This window comes from Notothenia rossii, assembly GCF_949606895.1.
Source record: "Notothenia rossii genome assembly, chromosome: 9".
NCBI classification, from domain to species: domain Eukaryota; kingdom Metazoa; phylum Chordata; class Actinopteri; order Perciformes; family Nototheniidae; genus Notothenia; species Notothenia rossii.
The window spans coordinates 64,542,780-64,565,611 of record NC_136907.1 but is presented as its reverse complement, the minus strand read 5'-3'; the positions used below and the strand labels follow the sequence as shown (position 1 = coordinate 64,565,611).

The following is a 22,832-nucleotide window of genomic DNA, read 5'->3' as shown; positions in this document are numbered from 1 at the left end:
CTTCACATCACTGGTAGAATGTCACTATTTAATCAAAAACTAGATCACTCTTGTAAAAGAGTAGCCTACTTTGCAATTTTACTTCAACATATTTCACAGGTTATACTGCATTTATTTGTTAAACTAGTTAAAAGTTACTTTGGCAATCAAGACTTTTGTATCGTGAATAAATTATAATCTAAACGTATATTAATGGGATATTATTACTTCTTAAACAAGATCTGAAAATTCTGCAGATTTGTCACAAGCGGACAGGATGACGAGCTTGGTTCCATCGGGACCAAACCGGATTTGCGGATCTCCAGAGGTGCAAATGACCGCTGCAGGAGGGCAGTTTGTTAATTCAGTTCAGGTGTGAACAGTTGGGGGGGGGGGGGGGTCCTCCTTTGATCCGGCATGCTGAGCCGTGAACTGTCTGCAGAGAGCACATCCAGGCTTTTGTCTGAGTGTCGACCGACACAGACATTTGCATTGGGAAGGTGAATGTCACGACTTCAGGATGGAGAACAACACCAGCTTACGTTTTGTTTTAAACATAGTTATAATGTAAAAACGTACTGCCCTAGTTGCTATAATGGTCCCTTTTTCAACATATTAAGGTTTATTTTCATCCAGTAATTTCTAAATCAGTCTTTATTTGTAAAGCATTGCTCTGCTGCAAACAGCCAATCGTTTTCTTAGTCGTTTATACTCGTCAATTGGTGACCCATTAACAGCTTAGAGAACAACCATTCCTAAATGAGTTTCGTATTTGTCTTATTTAAGCTAATATGTGCTGCTCGTCAATGACACGTCTGTAATAACCTTTAGGCAAGAAAGAAGCAGACATTTTAACACATTAGGCATCACAGTCAATTTGGCAAGGTTTTATTTAGAGAACAAATATAACAGAACATTCGCCACTTAAAAAAGGGGGAAATAAAAAGGTGCATTGTTGTCAGTGTTTGTTCAAATAACAGAAAGACAAATGACAAATTCAGGAACATGTTCAATTTGCCATAAAGAGCTTCAAAGTGAAGGAAAGCTCTCCACATTCACTTGACATCTGTGTGAGTTGCTTTATACCCGTGCAATAACCCTAAACTTCCACTTCTGAGGTGACCACACAAAACAGTAATGAGCTTCAGACACTTCCACAGGATGCTCAGGAGGCTCTTTTCCATATGTATGAGGAGTAACATCAGACCATTATAAGTGTGATCTGACACACTTTGAAAACTGGGGAAAATTATTATTTTCCCAATTTATATCTATCACCCACCATAAACAACATACCAGTATTTTCCAGTCCACGGTTGGCTTTATCCGAATGGTTATTTCACAACTCACAAATTGACCTGTGAAAAAAATAAATATATATATATGCTCAGAGTCAAAGACTGTTGCACACACACAAGCTTTGAAATGCATTAAAATGAAAGTTTATTTAAATAAGAGGCACGTTTCAAAGCTGATACTGACAAAAAGGCTGAATGGAAATACGTATAAACAATGAAAGCTTAAAGCTTCATAAGGTCACAAGTGACACAAAGCTCCCTTTGAATGATACATTCTCATAAACATTATAACATGGACTGGTGAATAAATATAGCTTTATTCTAGGTTTTTCACCCATTCACCCTACAATTCACTGGCGATCAGTAACACATTAACGTTTCCATGTTATGATTCGTTATAGTATTACATCACTTAAGTTCAATATATAATATTGTACATTTAGTATTGCCTTGTATGAGAGTACGTTCTCAGGGGATGGAGTTGGTGAAAAGCTTCAGATGGTGAGTCCATGCCTGCTGCATTCGGGAACAAGTTTATATTTTGGACATTCATTTGCTATAAGTGACTAAACACAACACCTTTCATCTTTGCCTCCATGTGTAGCTCGCAAAGTGCAGTTGTGCGTTCATTTAGTGCTTGATGGCTATGCATGCCTGAACAGGAGTGCCTGAAATTGAACTCCGCCTGTTTTTACCATATGCTGACTCAGCGTGCTGTTGTTGTAACTGAGAAAATCACATCACAAAAAGCTGAATCAACTCTTTTACCGCAGCAGTTTGAACACCAAAGAGCCACTTCCTGCCATGTGAGTGACGCAGCCTCTGGTCTGTCGATGTTTGTTTGACCTCTACTGTGCTGCATAAGCACACATTGTGTTTCTCTTATGACCTATCAGTGCAGAGGCTGCACTATATTAAGCGCTAAACGGAATGAGTGAATGATCATACGCAGTCACAGAATCCAGCACTCGTATATTTACATTCAACACAAGCTTTAACTTAAGACAGTAATGAATGTTGTGAGAAGAGCAAAGGGCCTGTTTGATGCTTCACGCAAAGAAGGCCACTTTTCACAGTGGTGCAGAAACAGAGTGTGACGGGTAATAGGGGACACTTTGAAGATCTTGATGAGTTTGTTGTCTAGCTGGTTGAAGATCTTGATGAGTTTGTTGTCTAGCTGGTTGTCTCTGAGAGAGAGTTGGAGGGTTCCTTTCTGGGCCTCCGCTGGCAGCCCTCCTCCAGCGCCTCCGTTTCACCGAGGTCAAGGTTTGCCTGTTCCTCCTCCACCGCTGCTGACACTGCTGCTGCCTCCGAGGCACCATTACAGCAGGAGCACGCCTGGGCAGCACAGATAAAACGAGAAGGTGAGAGGTGATGTAGAAAAAAGTGCACATCTGAGAAACAATGAGAAAGTGGTGGGGTACAATTTTGATGTTTTTCCAAGAAACATCTCCAACCAAAACAAATATACAAACTACTTCTATTTTTCATTATTTATTTGTTTGGTATGTAAAGTCTAAAAATAACCGGGACTGTGTGTGTCCCAGTTTCAACGTCTTTAAATGTCTTGTGTTGTCATTCCAAAACCCAACGATATTCATTAAAAGAAGACTAGAAAGAAAAGCAGGAACTAATTTCTTGCATGAAAAAGAACTGATTATCAAAGAGTTGGCCATTTTTTATTGTCAAGTTTTGTCACTGTCAAGAATCATAAATATAAAAAAAGGTAGGTTAACCAACAATTTGCCAAAACCCCATATTTTCCACATTTAGAGCCGGACTATATAAAATGAATTCTACCTTGATGTCTATCTCCTTTGGCAGACCTCCTCTCTTAATCCAGGTGTGCACCTCCATCAGCTCTTTCTTCTGCTCCTCTGAAAAGCTCGGCTGGCTCTTCTGCAGCAGCCTCAGCTTCTCTCTGTCGTCTCTGAGCACTCTCTGGATGTCACTGCAGATAAAGAGGAATACAGAAACAGACACATTTAAAATTCTACCCAACAGTAAAACAAGAACGTCTAGTTTTTTGCAAACTATCAAAGTATTTGTCACTAAAGCCTTTTATAGAAATGTACAAAGGAGTTAACAGTCTTAGTCGATGCAAAGCCCTCTGTCAAGGGGGCCCTCTACTGGTCAGTAACTGTCCCTGCAACAACCACTGCAGTTTAGGGATGTGCATCTCCATCACTGAGGCCGATGCGATGCGCATCTCGATACGTTGCCACGATAGGATACATTAACGATACCTTTGAAACACCAGGCAATGCGATACGATACACCCCTGTTGCGATACAGTTCGATACGATTTGATTCAACATTATGCGATTCGGGGCGATACGATGCGATTCAACACGATGCAAAAATAATGATACTTCAATATGGTACGACAGAGGATTTTTGTTTTATTCCTTATATTCAGCAAATCTTACATTAACAAAAAAGTGCTTTACATATTTGGTACTGCACGTCCCATCATGCCGTTTATTTGTTTACCTTTAAAAGCTCTCCAGAGTACAATTGTATAACACCTCACAGTTAAACAATGTAAGGATGCATTGCTCATGATTAACAATGTGCAAATAACAGCTACCATAGAGCAATGCCCATACAGCTGCCAGCCTGATGTGCTTAACACTCAGAGGCTAACTTACCAGTGAGCAGAAAGCAGTGGTTTCTATCTGAACAATAAAGAAAACAAATAACCTTTCACAAACAGGTATTTCATAACTGCTTACAGTAAGGAAGACATTTAAATTATTATTGGCCGTCACAGGCTGCTGTAAGCTAAACACCTCTCTCTGACAGAACACCTCACTGAGTGATTTAACTCATATGTCTCACTTTCAGGTTTCTCTTTTCAGCCGCAGACCCCACGTCGCCTCTTTATGTGCGTCGCTAAGTTCCTCGTACTACTTGTGTACTTTAAAGCGGCTCGGCATCGTTAACAATTTGCGAGTGATTTTTCAAGTTGACCGTCTGTAGTAATAGTGCCGCGCACATATACCATCAGGACGTTGCTGATGGGGTGCGGCTGCGGAGTGATACTGTGTGTATGCAAGTCCGCATCTAGGACGGATCTATGTATCATGGCTGTAGACCTGTTAAGTAATAAAGATACCTCATACAAAGGTCTACGGATACCTTATTACTCTCCATGACCTGCGGTCAACTATATAGCATAAATGACTATTACACCGTCTTTCTTGAACAATCCGAAGTGTTGCCAAACGTTTGATTTGTAGGTATTTTTCGGTGCGCTGTGTTTCTCTTTCTCCTCAACTTCCGTGTGTGTTGATAACTGAGACTCTCGTTCTCCGTAGTGGCGAAGCAAATATCAAAGATCATCTCTGCTGAGCGTTGACAAGATGAGGGGATTTTATGTGAATTAATCGTTTTTTTACCGATGTAAAGACGCTACGCAATCAATGCATCGCGAGTTCAACCCGGTTCAACCCAAACTGTAGCCGATGTGCACTCTTTCAACCGGTGCACTCGCATCTTGAACGTTTATGCCGGTGCACCGATGCGAATCGGTGAATCTTAACATCTCTACTGCAGTTAGATCTTTTTAGTCAAGAAACAAATAGTATGCAGGAGTATTCAATGGTCTTGTGACCTATTGAGTTAAAAGGTGCATATTTGCATATTGAGAAATAAAAATGACGGATGTTTAGTGTGAAAAACAAACCCCCAATAAGCTCTTTTGTCCTGTGACAACCAGAGCACAGACATATCTTTGCCAGAACTTGTGAGGATAGGAAGCTAAATCAAGATAGTTTTGTTTTATTGTCTCGCAAACACATCCTCTATTGCCCATAAACAGGAAACTTGTCTATCAATGAGCAAAAGAGGAGAGTTTGTCTGTATACATGCTTAGCGTTATCCTTCATTACCAAACGATGAAACACAGCATTTCCAGCAGTACTTACGTGATGAAATGTTCACTCTGGTCCATCTCCAAAGCCCTGCTTTCGCTGCCATTCAGGTGACCTTTGGCCTTCTGGCTGATCTGGGACGAGTCCACGCTGCCAAAGTAGTTGCTACTGTTGTTGCTTCCTGAAAACACCAAAAGAGAAAACTATTAAAACGTTGCTGATTCTGTTTCACTGTAGTGTTTTCAAATTTTTCCTGCTTTCATCAATATCTGTAAGGTGAAGCTTAAGGTCATACCTTTTCCACTGCCAGACGTCCCACTGGCTGACGTCCTGCTCTTTGATGTCCCGCTGTTTGATGTCCTGCTATTGGAGGTCCCACTGGCTGAAGTACCGCAGCCGTTCGATCCGGAGCCCATGGAGCCCGAGTCGGCTGAGCCGGAGTCCTCGTGGAGAATAATGTCCAACATGTCGATGGAGAAAGAGTTGCCGTCACTGTTGTTCCCATCGCCACCTGAACTTGTCTGCAAAAGAAAAACATTGAAGGGACGTTATTGAGGAGGAGCTTGATTTCCCAGCTTTGGCCAGCAGACTCCTTCATCTCCTGCAGCGTGTCTATACAGGCAGGTGCAGTACAATTAGAGGCTTTCCTCTCACTTTGCATTTATAATCTCAAATGGGAGTATTTATTTGCCGTGAGCATAGAAAACTGTCAATCTCAACAGTCACATGGGACACAATACCATGTGCTACACAGTAAGGCTGAGCTTGTTAAAACCAAACAGAGACTCTGATCCTTAAGCAGCTGATTTAAAGCTGGGAGAATTATTAAATAACAGAATGTATTTCTGAATACATTCATGTGAAAGATTACTATTTGTGACACCGGTCTGATTTTCTAAATATATAAGAAGGAAAACAAATATTTATATTTGTATGTTCAAACTGCTTTTGACTGTTAATGTTGTATGGTTTCAACCTTGGTCTGGTTCTTGCATGCAAAATCAAAGACAGTCTATGTGGTTGCAGTCATACATACAGTACTAGGTACCAAAGTAAGTTTCAGGATCTTTTTTTTTATTTTTTTTTACATTGTTAGATTGTTTCTTAGTCACATGCTTTGGTTAGAATCTGCCATTCTAACTAAAGCCACTCTTGGAAATATTTTTATAGAACATTTCAAAATTAAAAATGCTAATAATTAAACCATAAATAGTAAAAAAAATAGTTAGTTATAGTTTACATATGGATTTTGGAAGGAATGGGATAGGAGTTTTTTTTAATGATTTGCCTACCTCTTTGCTGCAAGACCTTCTAGAGCACACTTTATCCCAAGACGAACGATCACAGATACAGTGCGAGCCCTCGCAATACAAGGGTCCAGGTGGACCAAGGAGACTGAGAGAAGGCTAAGGGTGTAAGGGATAATAAGATGATTCGTTAACACCCGAGGCCACATTTCATCTGAGGAGTCGAGATTGACTTGACTATTAAGTCAAGGCATAGGAAATACAAACACAAGAAACTGCTCTAATACTGTGAAAAATGTGGAGGAATTACTGTGTACTGAATGTGTACATGGCATAACATTGTGGAAAAGTGAGTGACATATGAATGAATGCCTTAGGGGAACATATCTACACAACAGTGGTTTAAAGAACCCACAACGATTAAGTTTAAGGAGGCTTTGACATTTTATCCTCACAGTTAAAGAATTTTACTGGGGAGAAATCATAGGCATCTGGAGACTTGAAGAAGAAAAGAAAGGGAAGGGAAAATAAAAGTTAGTTTCGTTGTTTACCTGCTTCATCTTCATCTCCCTCTCTTTGGCCTGGTTTCCACTGGCTCCCATCTCCCATTCTGCCATATTATTCCCTTGCCCTCCAGAGGAGAGCGCTGTGCAGTCCTGCCGGTCCACACACAGCTCCAGCTCCAGCAGGTTGAGGGGTGAGCTGCAGCGAGACTGAAACAGGGGTGGAGACGCCGGGCCTCCAGACTGCGGCGTTGAGGAGCGAGACTGGCTCTCAACCACGGGCGCCTTTGAGGTTTCCGGGACTGGAGGAAAGTAGAACGCAGAGGGGATGTAGTTCGATTGGAGAGCAAAGTGGTTCGGGGAGTTGAACTGGCTCTGGACAGTGAAGGACGGTGAAGCTGCGAAGTGGACCGGGACTGGAAAGGCAAACGGACTAAAAGGCTGCATTTGGGTGGGGAAGCCAGCAGTGGCTGCGTGGAACACTGGCTGTGGAGATTGCAGTGAGGGGGCCAATGGAGAGAAGGGCATGGGCAGCATTAGAGCCACAATAGGAGCGACCATAGGGGTGGTGAAGGGAGCAGGGTGGATGGGCTGTGGGCAGGGAGGGGGCTGGGTGCCCCGATTGTCCACAAAGCCTTGATGAGTGGCATCTTTGCGGGGGGCCATGGAATTGGCTCTGGGGTAAACCGGGAGGGGGTAGCCTGGCATCACTGAGGGGTAGGCCACGGGGAAGTTTGACTGCGAGGTGTCAGAACTCGACCAGGAGGTCAGGTTGAGGCCGTGGGTCAGGAGAGGGGGCCGCAGGTGTTGCTGTCTGTGGTGGGACACGGTGCTGCTTGAGGACTCCATCTGCTTCGCCCGCTTTGACTTGGTCTTCTTGTTCCGTGTGCCTCGCCGAGCGGTGGGCTCTGCACTCGGTTCATCCTGCTTGGAGGACTGAGCAGCGGGTATAGCTACAGAGAATACAAATAAGAAAATGTTGAGTCATCTTTTGAATTTTACAAAGTAAACAAGACTTGCAAGTAATAGGCAAGGAGGTTACACATTCAGAAACTTGGGTCTTACTTTTGACCAGAATTGTCAGATTGTATAATAACACATTTAAAGAGATCTAATAATATATAATGGTTATAATCAAGAGTCCAACTTAGTCTATTTAACTTCAAATATTGTTATAACAGAATTTAACAGAGTTATTATCCTTTAAAAAGGCTTTTGAGATGCTGTGTTGGTGTGGTGGTCAGGTACCATAGCTGGCGATCTGTTCCCTCTGACGCTCCAGGTACTGAGAGCAGTTTTCTTTAAGCGCTGTAAGTCCTCGATGCTCCTTGAAGCGATACAGAAAGGTCTGCTCCTCCTTCTGCGTATGGGCTGCCAAAACCTGCTTGGTCAACCCGAGTTTCTTATAGGACTCCCTCTCGTGACTGGGAGGTGAAACAACACAGAGAGGAACCCCGGGGCTATGGCTGGATTCCCCTATGATCTCTGTATGTCAGAGGGTGACAGCATAGAAATACATTTAGTATACTCATAGGCAATAAAAAATGACTTCTGTAAAGCAACATTTAGCATAGATAGCGACGAGGACAAAAGCAGAGTTGAACGAGTGTTGTAGAAGCTTCAATTGACACATTCACGGACACTATGGAAAAAATGCCTTAAAAATACAAATGGAGAAAAATGGGAAGCCGCTTCCAGGGCTACTGATGTTATTCACATACTTCCATCATGGGGTGGATCAATTCGCCTCGAGTTTGGCTCACTTACTTGATCAAGGATTACCACAATGCTTATTGGAATACATGTTTTATATTTGTATCAAATGTACAACAAATAGTACACATTTGTTTGCTTTCTGTGTTCATCATCGCTGAAGATTTTAAATAATCCGATGACGTTCAAAGTTGTGGAAAAATGAAACGTTATGTATTCTAAGGTGGTGAATTACTCTTTATATGCGCAACTGAATGAGCAGCATCCAATACAATTGCTGGTTTAAGGCAATGAAGCTCACATTCGTTTAGAATTTATCGCAAATTAATAGTTTTATATAAAATCCAAAAAATAAAAAGTATTTTTCACCACCATTGCAGTAATTTTGGACGGGACCCAATAACCCTGCAAACGTTTTGTGCACATTGAGTAGCACCAAATAAGAATTAAGAAATAGTGGAAATAGTTGACTTTCTGTGTTTGACATATAAGCTGCCAAGCATCCACTGAACAGACACACATGTAAAGACACGGAGAAAGAAGCGCGAACACATAGTTGAATTTACAGTGCTGTGAAAAGCAGCGTTGCTGATTTCTTCTGTGTCTTTATATTTATCACTCGGAGAAGCTTAAGATCTTCAAAAAGCAGCTAATGCTGTCAAGTCAACAACAGAGTCTAAGCTGAAGAAGAGTGGGCTGATAATCAATGTTAAAAAAAGTATTTACAGGTAAGGCATTTATTGCTGATAAATATGGCCAATATCTTTTTGAAATTGTTGATATGTGAAACATGTGCTTACTAAATGTACACGTTTGTTTGTTTGTTGTCTTAACCTTTTGTCTCAAGATCTTATATCTTTTTATGACGAATATGCAACAGCAGAAGAAATCAGGTTGGAAATATTTTTCACGGCACTGTACCTGAGTCCGGTTGAGGTTTCTTGTCCCCAACATGCACTATGGTGCTACTGTTGCTACACTGACTGGTTATGGACACCACACTTTCGGGTTTGTTTGGTACAGAAAGGGGCTGCGATGCGCCCACTACCGCTGGGGCCGCGTCACTGGACTTTTTGTCGTGATCTTCCAAAGCGGAGAGAGAAGACTGATTCTTCAACAAGGCTGGTTCTGCCAAAGAGAACAGAGAACAAGTGATACTGACTTCTAGTGAAAGGCCGCATGATGAGGGGACAATAGGTGTCTGCTTTCCTTTCTTTGGTAGTAAAACTGAAGTGGTGAGACATACCTTCAGACACCTGCATGCTGTGAGGTTCTTTCTGTTTGTCCTCATCCGAGTTAGAGGACGTGGTGTTAGAGGAAGAACGGCACTTCCTTTTCATACTGATGGGAACATTACAGCTCTCCAAGTACCTACAGGAACAACAACATAACGTCAATTATATGCAACTAATCATCAGTAAGGCACATCACAAAGCATTTTACGCTGTTACATAACCATACTGAATAATTGTTACAAGGTTAAGAATCATTGAAATTGAACTTAAATGTTATAACCACTGAGAGCAATGAAATTATGTACTTTTCTTTTTTTTTTTTTTTTTAAGTGTGGAAAATGATCTATTCTATAAGATCTTAATTGAAGTTTATATGGCTGGGTATGAATTGCGTGGCTACCATTCATCCACATCATGTCTTTATTTCTTACCTGACAACACTGTCCAGACAGCTGATCTGCTGATAGGAGTAGGCGTTCTGATCTTTGAAGACCGTGTCCTCGTTGGAGGAGGACCGGTTCTCCTCCATCGTGACCCCGGTGTCCTTCCAGTGGAGGGGCGTCGAGTCTTTGGGCCGCACCGCCGTCGAGTGTCTCTGTACACACTCTACTGGAGAAAGGACAGGAGTTAGGGGCGCAATTTCACAACGACTTTTAGCTGTCTCTGGTTCAGACACACACTCAAGTATTTACAGGTAAATAAGCAGGGAGTTGTCAACTGGACTTACTGCCATTGCTTTTCTTGATGTCTGGTTTGGTTGTCTGATGCTCAAGGCTTTTCTGAAGATGTATTCCTTTACAGATTTCCTGAAAGGTCCGCTGTGAAATAGAAACCGAATTTTGTTGATACGACAATTTCTTAAGACCTTTTGATAAATGAAACAGAATAGAATAAATTGGCTAAAAAGCTGAGGCTGAGTATGAGCTTTTCCCATATCATCCCGTAGCAGGACCACGCTGTACTAAGCTGTGAGTATTTGGGTTTTACTCACCGGTCGTGCTTTGTCGCTCACTTCCTCCATCTCTAGTTGGATCTTGGCCCCGTTGCTGTTGTTAAGGCTCTCGTTAGAGGAGCTCATGCCCACAAGGTGGTCGTTTCTGTTCAGACTGCAGTAACCACTGGAGCCACTGTTATGGACCGGCTGATAGGAACACAGAGAGGGAACAAAGTTGAAAAAAGGATTGGATTGGATGTTGCTTAAATCCCTCGGCTGTTTACATATCAACACTTGCATCTTTTATCCTCTCTCACCTGCAGCAGGAGCCGGTGGATCTGCTCAGTAATCTCCTGGATGTCATTGTCCACGGTCTTCATCTCAATGACAGTTGAGACACGGGGCGAGAAAACATCTTCATTCACAGGGCCCCTGGTGAACAAAAAGCACATCAGGATGTATCAGAAGCCGAAATGTGAAACTCCCATATATTTAAAAGCAACCATGACAGACTGTACATCGATTAGACAGTCATACTCACATTCGCACTTTGTGTCTTCCCATAACAAAGGACACCTTGCGGCTCCAGGGGTTGACAAAACTGGACCAGCTGGTGTCCAGAATGAGGTATTCTCCATTTCGCGCACAGAACCGGATGGAGGAGTGGTCGAATGGTTGTCCTGCAAATTGAAGAACTGCAGAGGAAAAGCCAAAAATAATATAGTTAGATCATGTTTGGGAAAGAGACATGGAAACTTCTGAAATCTCTTTCATTCTGGGGACTCACTCTTTTTGTGAATGGCCAACATAATCGGTCGGTCATTGGGATGCAGGTGGAGGAGGATTTGTGTGCCAATGAGGTCCTGGGGGAGATACCCAAGGAGAGGAACCGCCCTGAAACACACATGGCAAATTGCTGTGTTAGTTAGCAAGCAACAACACCACTTCTTCTTCTTCTTATAGTTTGGGTATAGTTTTGGTTTAAGCTTAGAAGAAAAAACATCCTGCAATCGCTTACCTCTCATCAACATCCTGAAACAAGCAGCTCGGTGTGTGTGTGGTGGTGAAGACGCGTTTGTCAGAGGGAGTTCTGGGTGCTTAAGGGAAAAGAAAGGATTTTAATTGTTAGAGTCTCTTCTGTATCAAACCTTTTCAAGTTATAAGCTGCAGGAATAAAACAAAAATAAATTATAACTTATGTCACTTATCTGACTATTTGTATAAATGTTTCTAGTGCAATTTACGGAACTGTACAGTTTTTGAACAGTGTAACAGAGTCATGAATTGTTCTTACCATCATAACCAGAGTGAACTGTCTCTGCCAGCAGGAGGCAGCAGAACTGGTCTTCAGCATGCACTGTATCTGGGACCTTCATCCGGTAGGGCGTCATGCGGAATGGATAGTACTGCAGAAAGCTCTCGCTTTTCTTACCACCACTGGAAATGAGGTAAAAATAAAACAAACCAATTACTATAAGGTTAGGGTTTGTTTCATAAAAGTACAGGCCTTCACAAATAACCTCTGTCCAGGTTTGTGGATTTATTGAACACTAGGGGGCAGTGTCTAGCTATGTTTTCATCCATGTCTGTGTACAATTAATGAGTGGTTAGTGTGGGGTTATGATAAAAGTTATGCAAAGCAGTCATTACATTACATTGAAGGATTGTTATGTGGAATGATTGTGTTTGTGTGTGTCTGTCTGCCTATATGTATAACACTGGCCTGAAACATTTTATGTGACAAATTAATAAAAAATAACATCCATAGTGGATTGATTAAAAACTACAAGCAGGTATGAGCAACAGATGGCCCAACATAATTGTTTTTGAACAAACGCACACACCCACCTGATACGACAGAAGAAGGACTTCTTCTGCATGGAGTCAGGCGGAGATGACTCTGAAACGGGAGAAAGAAATGTTAGAATTCATAAAGCATCAGGAACCGGCTGAATCTGGGTCTCAGCCCCAGCAGGAGATCAAGCTTTGATTAACTCTCCGAATAAACATCACTGAGGCTGCAGCACCACACTATGAATTGTAACAGAGTCAAGACTTAATGAAGTGCATAATAGGCTGCAATAATCACAACAGATACAGTTCAGCTCTGGGTCTGATGTGAAAAAGAAAATGAAGGTCAGAGGCAACAAGTCTATCTCTGATCATCAGACTAGAGAGAACATAATGGACTCTCTGAGTGGCTGAAAAATAAATAAAACCTTTTCAAGAGTTAATTGTGAAACAACTCCAGTCTTCTCAAGCACCCAATCCAATCTTCCTTGGTTGAAAGGGTAAGCTTCATGAATTTTATAAAACAGCTCAGGGCAACTTGAATTTAATGGATTACGTTGATGGCTACACATACTACACTATCACCAAGCAGCCCTGCTTTCTACTAATCTCATTTTTGTATGAATACTTTTGTGTGCTGAATGTAGAAAAAAGACCTGATGCATTCACAGTGTGGTAAGCCAGTACCAATGTGTTGAAGCGGAGAGAGAGAGAGAGACATGTATATTTACCTGCTCCGGTGCACATGCTCCAGGAGGGCAGGCGGTACGGCGTTGTGAAGCTGTAGAACACGCTAACATCCTGCGGCGCCAGGAACTCCACAAACTTGCTGTTCTTAAACACGTCTCTTTTGCACTTTAGGATGGAGGAAGCCTGATCAGAAATGTACACTATTCTTCCTGTGGTGAGAGACACTGCTACTGCAAACATGTCCTGTTGAGGAGACACAATCCAAATGGTTTACAATAATGCTCACAAACAAGTCTTTTTACTGTCAATATTTAATAGTTCTATTCTTTCACTTATAATTCAGGGACTCACATTGTTTTTGAGGGTGTATTCTGAAGTAATGCTGTCTAACTCCTCTATCGTATAAGAGGATACATCCTGGCCTGAAGGTTGACTGTCATTGGTCATCAGCAGCTGGTAATACTCCTCATTGGCTGTAACCCATAGATGGTCATTTGATTAAAATATGGTCACAACCACAACACAATAAACAAGACAGAATACATAGTATGTGGACATTGATGTCATAAACAGCAATGACGATTCTATGTAAGGGGTGCAACAAAACAATTATCTATTTGTTAACATTTATTGTGGTACTCTAAGATGTGCATAGAATTAATACTGTACACACAAAGAAATGTGTGTGGTACAAATAATAGCTATATTTCTTAATGTTAATAAGATTGTAGAGTGTATTGTAAGGCGTCAGCAACTTAAACAAAAACATTATAACTTGGTGTTAACACACAAGACAGAGAAGAGGGAAATGTAAATGCTCTTTACCTTCCACCTGTTTGACGCAGCTCAGTGCGTACTTGAGGGTGTTCAGTGTAGAGGACTTGCTGTTGTGTCTCTTCTCAGTGGGCATGTGAAGCTTCAGCTCTTTCAGAGTTTTAATCATCTCCTTCTGGGTCTTAGCTTTGGCAGACTCCTGACTACTGTAAGTTGCACAATCACACACAAAGAGGCAAGTCAGATACTTTTACAAGAAAAGCAATTCCTCAAAAATAGATTTACATTTTGTTTATCATTAAACCCTTCTAATCTAAACCATATTCAATGCTAGAAAGGGATGAATTTGTTTCCAGTGTTGTAGCAGAAGTCAGTGCACTAACCTGCAGCCGCTGGTTGATGGGTTGTCCTGCTCTGAGCTCAGCAGACTGAAGGCGTTGGAGCTGCTCGGAAGAGACGGACTGTGAGAGTTTGAGCTGTGAGAAGAAGGATAATTCAACAATTTGCAACAAAATTGAGCCAGAAATTACCTTAATTACTTCAAAGAGAGACACAAAAAGAGAGGGAGTGAACTGATTTAATCGACTTTCTCAGTTAAGTGAAGTTTAACGAAAATATAAATTGGTAATTGGTTCCAGTTTGGTGCAAGAATGATGTAAGACTCATGTAGTTGTGTTTGTGTGAGCCACTGCATTAACCTACAAGCTTAACTTGACACTAATACGCTCAAATCAGAGCACTCTGACACAGACTCACAACAACTCAGGTTACTATGTATAACATGCTTATCGGGCTCAAACAAATGACCACCTTTGTAAAATAGCTCATACGCTGTACACCTACAGACTGAGAGCAAAGGAGCTATCCGACCATGTTTAACTCTGCAACCCAAACTGTTTCAAACAAGTAGGTTCAACAGGCTCAGAAAATTAACATTGGTTTGGTAGAGCTCGGTTATATGGCCCAAAAGGTTTGCCATTAACACATGCACAAATCATACAATTGATTTGATCTTTATGTTCGTTAATTGATGTATCAATGTCACTAAACAGGGTTGCATTGTGAAGTAATAGTATTGTTTTTGATTAGCGCCCAACTATAGTCTCTCTCTCTCTCTTTTTTTTTCTCAATCACAATATGCACGCCAGATAAAAGCACAAGCCTTGATTGCCGCAACCACCACTGACCTTTTGTTGCTTTCAGAAGATTCCAGTATTGCAGAGTCCTTACTGGTGCCATTGGAGCTGCCCATCGAGGCATGGCCAAGACTCTCAGTGCCATGGCTTGTGTTGCCGTGGCTTTCATTGCTGTGTGATTCCGTTCCACTACCGCTGGAGCCACTGCTCTTCATCTCCATGTCCTCCTCGGGGAGCGATCGAGAGCGGGGGATCTTGCGATGCTTGTGCTGCGAGGCAGGAGGGTGCTGACCGCTGCAGGAAGCTCCATCTTGGTCCTGCATCACAGAGAAGCAGTAGTTCTTGGAGTCTGAATCTTCCGACATCAGGAAGAATGCTGGTCTGGGCTTTTTGCGGGATAATTGTAATTTATTAATAAAAAAACGCTATCATCCCAATTTCACAAGGATGTTGCTTGAAAAATTATTGATCTGTGGAGAAAAAGAGAGTATACATATTAGTGATAAAGTTGTGCATATTTCAATATTAAGACAACTGTAGAGACATAATGGTTGAATGATGTACTAATCAAGTTGGATGTACACAGATACAAAAATATTGGCAAGACAAATCGATGCTTTTTTTTTTCTCATGTGATATCAGAGCACATAGCAGGGTTTAACCTCTTAGCCTTGTTCACTTGATTAGAAACTTTCAGAACATCTATGGATGAGTAGTATCATCTGGAAGTAGGACAGGAAAGGAACATTTTTCTGTTAATAATTAACAAATCTGTTGGCCCTTACAGCTGGCATAGTGAAGTGAGTTCAGAATCAACCAGTTTGCTTATCGATGACCCGATTCCAAGTAGTTTATCCTGCGTGAACTGGGTCGACATCCAGGCTAATGACCCGAAAAACAAGAAGGATGAACCAGGGTAATATAGTTTGATGACTGCTCAGTACGATAACATGAAGAAAGGATTGAGGAAATTATTTATCTTCAGCCCAAATTGCAGCACTTTGCAAAGTTAAACCATACCGATCCTCTCCAGCCATTATTCCAGTTGCTGCCATCAGGCTGCACACTGAAAGTCCCAAAGGCCATCCAAAACAATAACAAGAAATCCTTTATTCCACTAGCTGTGACCATTCCTAAAATGAGCCTGTTTAAATAAAAAAATGGAACCAAGAATTCGAAGTAAAATGCCCATATAACAGAAGAAGAACACTGAGTCTGTCTATCATAATCAAAACCTATATCTCCAGTTTCAATAATGTCAGGTTGAGACAATTCTATAGCATCCGTTTGCAAAATTGAAATAATTGTAGAGATCAATAGATGTTGTGATGTTTACAAAAAGTATTGGAGCTACTGCATAATAATCTGGCATTAAGATGTTACTTTGCGCAGTTTAGCATCTTCCCAAACGTCCCACAGTGTTGTTACTACAGTACCAAAATCCAACAAGTGATAAAAAAAAGCAAGCTTTCACAAAAGGTTTCAGTATCAAACAATAATACCATATTAGTTGACTTTCAACTTGGCCATACAAATCTAATATAATTGCAAAATAAATAATAATGAATGAATTCTTCCAAGAGGCTCATGTCTTGATGTAAGATTATTTACCTCAAACCAAACTGCAATGCGCCTGACTCAGCATGATCAGACTCTATCTCTCACATCTCTAATCGGTGCTGGATAAAGCCCCCTGCCATGCAGAGCTGTACTCGCTGTAAGGCGTTTGTACCGGCGTTCTCATGTGACAGTGACAGCAGAGTGAGCAGGGCTGGTGTAGTCTACTGACCGGGATTCAGAACCACACTGACAGTTATGCAACTTTCATGGTTTACGTTCATTGACAACATTTTACATAATTCACAACACAGCACGTTAACGGTAATGTTATCTTCAATGTTCGAACTTTGAAACATACATTCTCTCTATCGCAGAGCAAAACAATTGCAAGTAAACGTAACACCGCATTTGCATCAGTGCATTTCTGGGCATTATAATTAAACTCCACCAACCTCACAGAAGGCAAATCTTCTACTGATCCTGCTGTCTCTGTAAAAAATAAAGCCTTGTATCCAGAGCTCTTTGTCGTCTCGAATAGAGAAAGCGTACGGATATCGTCTTTCCCAGGCTGCTCTTTCACACTGCTCTCTCCCGTTCAGGTTCCTGGATACATCAGGACCTCCAGTGGTAGAAGTGACCTGATTTCAGGCCACGCCTCCTCCAGCTCGCCGGCCATTGGTCCAGGGATCCGTCCATCGCTCTTAACTGGCGATGCCCGCCCCCAGGAGGGCGGTTATGCGGCTGCTCCTCCGCGCTGCTACTGGTCTCCCGCGCTGTCAGTCTTTTTTATATAAGCATGACATCGCTTTCACGTGGAAACCCACGGCAACTTCACTCGCGTCAGAACAGAGCAAATTATATGGAAGCAAATAAGAGACAGAATGATTTGAATTTCATCAGACACACCGAATTTATAGCATTGAAATATTTTAATTTGAAAACCATGTATCTGAATTGTTTTGCTCCGAATTTACCTATGTGAAATAAAAATCTGAAATGTCTTGATACGCAATTTCGAAAGCTGAAATTCAATGTAGGCTATTTGTTTCAGTGTTCGCAAATTCAGATCCAACAATTCAAGTTAAAACAATTTGAATGGTCAAATTCAGATCCCCGCCAGATACTTGACATTCAAGAACTAGGAGACAGCAAGCCATCTCGGCTTATGGAGAAAATGCTAAATCTGCTAGGGGGGGAAGATCCCCGGATTTTATTCACGGAGATTTTCCTGCGTCACTTACCTTCCCGGGTCCAGACGGCGCTGGCCAACACGCCTGTCACGGAGCCCCGTGCCTTGGCTGATGAAGCGGATAGTTTTTTCCTGGCTACACAACAGCCCGGGGCAGAGACGTTAGCTGCGATGCTCAGTGGCCCATCTGCACGCAAGAGAGCATGGCGGGGGCCGGACACGGCAGTTTCGAGCCGGCGTGGAGACACCGGAGAGTACTTTTACCACGTACGTTTCGGGACAATGGCTAATAAATGCATCGCTCCGTGCAGCTACAAACCCCCGGGAAACGGAGGGGCCGGCGCTCAGTAGTGGCCCTGAGCGTTGGCGGCAAGGGCAGGCTCCTCTTCGTCAGCGACAGCGTTTCGGGGGGCCTGTTTCTGTGTGACACGGGCGCTCAACGGAGCGTGGTTCCCGCGTTGAGTGAAGACATCACCCGTGGTGGGCACGGACCGCGGTGTTTGTGCATCGGAGGAGAGTATTTCAGCTGGGATTTTGTGACAGCGGACATTTCTTTTCCCCTCCTCGGAGCGGATTTTTTGTGTGCTCATGGACTCTTAGTGGACGTTAAGAATAGGCGTTTGGTTGATGCCTTAACGTTTTCTTCCCTTGTGTGCACACTTGGCAGCGCAGCGTACGACGGGCTGTCGGGCTCGCTGTCGGGGGCAGACACGTTTCTCAGACTGTTGGCCGCCCACCTTCTCTGCGCTTACCACTAAGCATGGCGTGGAGCACCACGTCACTACCGAGGGGCCTCCTGTCTACGCCAGGGCCCGGCGGTTGAACCCTTCTAAGCTGGCTGTGGCGAGGGCGGAGTTCGCAACCATGGAGCGCCTGGGCATTGTCCGCCGCTCCGACAGTCCTTGAGCTTCCCCCCTGCACGTCGTCCCCAAACTGAACGACGGGTTCCGCCCGTGCGGGGATTACCGTCAACTCAACGACGCCACTACGCCTGACCGCTATCCAGTGCCGCACATTCAGGACTTTTCGGCGCATCTGGCCGGTACGGGGGTGTTCTCCAAGGTGGACCTGGTGCGTGGATACCACGAGGTGCCCACGCACCCCCTGGACATTCCCAAGACAGCAGTGATAGCACCTTTTGGACTTTTTGAGTTCCTGCGGATGCCTTTTGGGCTCAAGAATGCCGCTCAGACGTTCCAGCGCCTGATGGATTCGGTGCTGCGGGACCTGTCGTTTGTGTTTGTCTACCTCAACGACATACTCGTCGCCAGCGCTTCAGTGCAGGAGCACCTGTCCCACCTCCGAGCCCTTTTCACGCGGCTCAACGAACACGGATTAATCATCAATCCTGCAAAGTGCCAGTTCGGGGTGTCTGACATTGATTTCCTGGGGCACAGCATCACCAAGGGCGGTGCGACACCTCTGCCAGCGAAGGTGGAGGCTGTTGCGGCTTTTCCTTGCCCGATCACAGCCCGGTCGCTCCGTGAGTTTCTGGGGATGGTGACCTTCTACCACCGTTTTATCGCCTGGGGCGCACACATCATGCGGCCGCTATATGAAGCGTTGAAAGGCAAGATCCCCGTCCAGGTGATCGACTGGACAGCAGAGGCGGACGTCGCTTTTGCTGAGGTCAAGACCGCGTTGGCTCAGGTGGCTTTGCTGGCACACCCATCATCTACGGCTCCCATCTCCATCACCACGGACGTGTCAGACTACGCGGTCGGCACAGTGCACGAGCAGTGGGTGGAGGGCGCTTGGCAGCCGTTCACCTTTTTCAGCCGCCAGCTGACGCCCAGAAAACGCAGGTACAGCGCATTTGACCGAGAGCTCCTCTGACTTTATTTGGCCGTGCGACACTTCCGTTTCATGCTGGAAGCTTGGTGGCCGCGAAGTTCATCTGGCATGGGCTGAAAAAGGACGTGAGGACTTGGGCTGGTGAGTGCGTGGCTTGTCAGCGCGCCAAGGTGCACCGCCACACGAAGGCCCCTTTGGAGCGTTTCCTGGTGCCTGAGAGGAGGTTTGACCACGTTAACATCGACCTGGTTGGTCCATTGCCCTCCTCTCAGGGTTTTTCCTACCTCCTCACCATGGTGGACAGGACGACCCGTTGGCCGGATGCGGTCCCGCTCGTTTCGACGTCGGCCGCAGACGTTGCCCGGGCCTTCATTGCAACGTGGGTGTGTCGTTTTGGCACCCCGTCGGACATTTCCTCAGACAGGGGCTCTCAGTTCACTTCCGAACTCTGGAACGCCGCGGCAGGCGGTTTGGGGGTTAAGCTGCACAGGACTACCGCTTACCACCCTCAGGCTAACGGCCTCTGCGAGCGCTTCCATCGCTCCATGAAGGCGGCCCTCAAGGCGGCCCTCAAGGCCGGACTTACGGACAGTAACTGGCTCGACAAGCTACCCTGGGTGATGCTGGGCCTGAGGACCGCACCTAAGGAAGATCTGCAGTGCTCTACAGTAGGGCTGGGCGATATGGTCTCTAAATGATATCGCGATATTTACTGACTATATCGCGATTTACGATATATATATATTTTTTAATTTAACCCCCTGATGTTTACAGTCACGCCAGTATGATGATTCTAGTAGTCCCTGCAACATATGTCTGCATTAAAAAAAATCGACTAATAATGAAGAAAATTAACACATTTGTTGCAATAGTAATTTATGCACTAACTACATTACTACTTGTACTACAACATTTGAATCATCAGTTCTTCCTCATTTTCTTCAATTGTTCATATTTGGTTTATGAAAATAATGATATTGTGGTCATTGTTCAAAAATGTCTGCTATTATTATGAGTAGTATTATTATTATTAGTAGTATAATGCGCTTTCTGTCTTCCTGTCATTATCAGGAATTAGACATGTAATGGCTATGTATTAGATTAGATTATAACCTTCATTCTCCTAAACTGCTGGGACATTTCCCTAAAGCCAATACCTTTTATATTTTGTACTCTTCACTTACTTGTCAGCATAGGTCGGCATTGATGTACAGAGCCGACAGAAGACATTGTTTATATTGGCATCATATTGAGAGGTGCAGTGACGCGTCCTAAACCAGGAAGGAAGCTGCTGGTTCCCTCGACAAAAAAGCAATGGAATTTCTCCACAGGGTTTTGGAAAATAGCTGGAAATAAGGTCTGTGGAAAACAAACCTGTTTGATAAATGCACGTTTTTTTCAGCCGGATAATCTCCACATGTCTACCCTACTTTTATAATTTTCGAATCATAAATCTAATCGATAGATTATAAAAGGGTTTTAGGACGCGTCGCTGCACCACTAGAAGCCAACTCCATCGATCAAGCTGGCTGAAACTTTCTCTCCCTCTTCTTCTCATGCTCCCTGTCACTCTCCTTTAACTCCTCCGGTGACTTTATTTTATTTGAAGATAGTTTTTTGCCCGGCGCTCATGGGCAAACGGGAGCCTGCTCGCGTTGGCTCTGCAGCAGCTGCTGCGGAGCCAGCGCGAGCAGGCTCCCGTTTGCTTTTCACCCAACAACGACAACCGCCTCACGAAACGCTATGTTGTAGCGTTAATAAACGAAACAATTTAACAAAATTGCTTGTCAAAGTACCTATACCACTGGACAATTTTATTTTTTTTAAGCAATATTTTTAGTGGCCCGAGCGGGCAAGTGGAAAGTACGTTATGCTGGCCCGGGGTGTCTAAATAGTGCTTCCGAGCCAGCGGGCCATTTATAATGTCGAGCCCTGCTCTCTGTCACTGTGCATGTGTGTAATGTTTGTGTGCAAGTTAGACGGGGCCTGCGTGTGTGCCTGCGTGTGTGACTGTGTCTATGAGGGAGAAAGGAAAGCTCATTTTGGCCGCGGCGGGAAATTGATTTGACAACATAATACTCGATGTTCACGATGTGGTCATTTACGACATCGCATGGAGTGCAATCCACGATGTATCGTGTAAACTCGATATATCGCCCAGCCCTACTCTACAGTGGAGATGGTCTACGGGCAGCCGCTGAGAGTTCCAGGGGATTTCCTCCCGAATGCATCAGCTCCCTGATCTGCCACGGCCCAGCGGGTTTTCCTGAGAGACGCAGCGGAGGCTTTCGCTCCGGTTACGACTTCGCAGCACGGTGCGCCAGGGTCCCAAGTTCCCGCGGAGCTACGCTCGGCTGGGCAAGTCTTCATACGGCACGACGCACACAGAGGCCCCCTGCAGCCCCCTTACGATGGACCTTTCCGGGTCTTGGAGCACGGTGACAAGCACCTGGTGGTCGACATGGGCGGCAAGGCTGAGCACGTCTCGATTGACCGGGTGAAGGCTTCTCATTTGGACGTGGACCGGCCGGTGGTGCTGGCTCGACCGCCGAGACGGGGCCGCCCTCCAGCTTTGATTCCTGTTAGGGGGTGTGGACCTGTTGTTCCGATCCTTCCTCTGATGGGGGCCGCACAGGCGGAAGTCGCTGTGCCGGCTCCGGTGCGCAGGACTCGTGGGGGTAGGCGTGTGGTTCCTCCCCGCCATACAGATTTTGTTTACTTGTGAAATCTGGGGGGGCTTGTGTGTGGTGACACCATATTGTGGACCATAATTCACCTTGCTTGTTGTGTTGCTACACGGACCCTTTAGTGGGAACACCTGTAGCATTAGCTATTCAGTCCTGCTAGCTTGTCATGCAGAGCAGACGTGTATTACCTTCTGGATGTTAACCTATAATAAAGAGTGGAACTCCATTCTAAACACACCGCCTCTGACTCCCTTTCCTCCGCACCACAATACCAAAAGGCTTCTGTGTGAGGTTGGTAAAATAAGGTCATCCTCGTACGTTAGATAGTTAGTTTGCTAGTTAGGTTACTGTATGCATTGTTAAGGTTAATTTAAATTCACTATATGCACTAAATATAGCAATAGCATAAAATAGACTAGCTAACGTC

General features: G+C 44.1%; 1 protein-coding gene across 2 annotated transcripts; it reads right to left on the bottom strand.

Annotated features, from left to right (window-relative positions):
• Nucleotides 1-843: 843 nt before the first annotated feature.
• Nucleotides 844-17,557, bottom strand: per2 (period circadian clock 2). 2 transcript variants are annotated; one of them, XM_079647297.1, is made up of 24 exons: nt 17,188-17,551; nt 15,227-15,645; nt 14,423-14,515; nt 14,091-14,245; nt 13,617-13,738; nt 13,307-13,508; nt 12,633-12,684; nt 12,079-12,221; nt 11,803-11,881; nt 11,572-11,678; nt 11,326-11,479; nt 11,102-11,216; nt 10,842-10,991; nt 10,578-10,668; nt 10,282-10,459; nt 9,862-9,986; nt 9,537-9,743; nt 8,151-8,387; nt 6,951-7,855; nt 6,445-6,558; nt 5,448-5,673; nt 5,207-5,333; nt 3,078-3,228; nt 844-2,615 (listed from the first exon to the last, which is right to left on the bottom strand). In XM_079647297.1, the coding sequence occupies exons 2-24, from the start codon at nt 15,538-15,540 to the stop codon at nt 2,451-2,453; spliced, it is 4,212 nt and encodes a 1,403-aa protein (XP_079503423.1). In that variant the 5' UTR covers nt 15,541-15,645; nt 17,188-17,551; the 3' UTR covers nt 844-2,450. The 2 variants fall into 2 exon arrangements, with proteins under 2 accessions (XP_079503423.1, XP_079503422.1); XM_079647296.1 differs by lacking the exons at nt 844-2,615; nt 3,078-3,228; nt 5,207-5,333; nt 5,448-5,673; nt 6,445-6,558 and having other exon boundaries at nt 6,852-7,855; nt 10,282-10,456; nt 17,188-17,557.
• Between the last annotated feature and the right edge of the window lie 5,275 nt (nt 17,558-22,832).

Coding starts and splice junctions, on each gene's coding strand:
- per2 (XM_079647297.1), bottom strand. CDS start 15,540: ATGTCGGAAGATTCAGACTCCAAGAACTACTGCTTCTCTGTGATGCAG. Junction 11,882..12,078: donor AGTTCACTCTGGTTATGATG/GTAAGAACAATT, acceptor TTTTCCCTTAAG/CACCCAGAACTCCCTCTGAC. Junction 11,217..11,325: donor GGAAGACACAAAGTGCGAAT/GTGAGTATGACT, acceptor TTTGTTCACCAG/GGGCCCTGTGAATGAAGATG.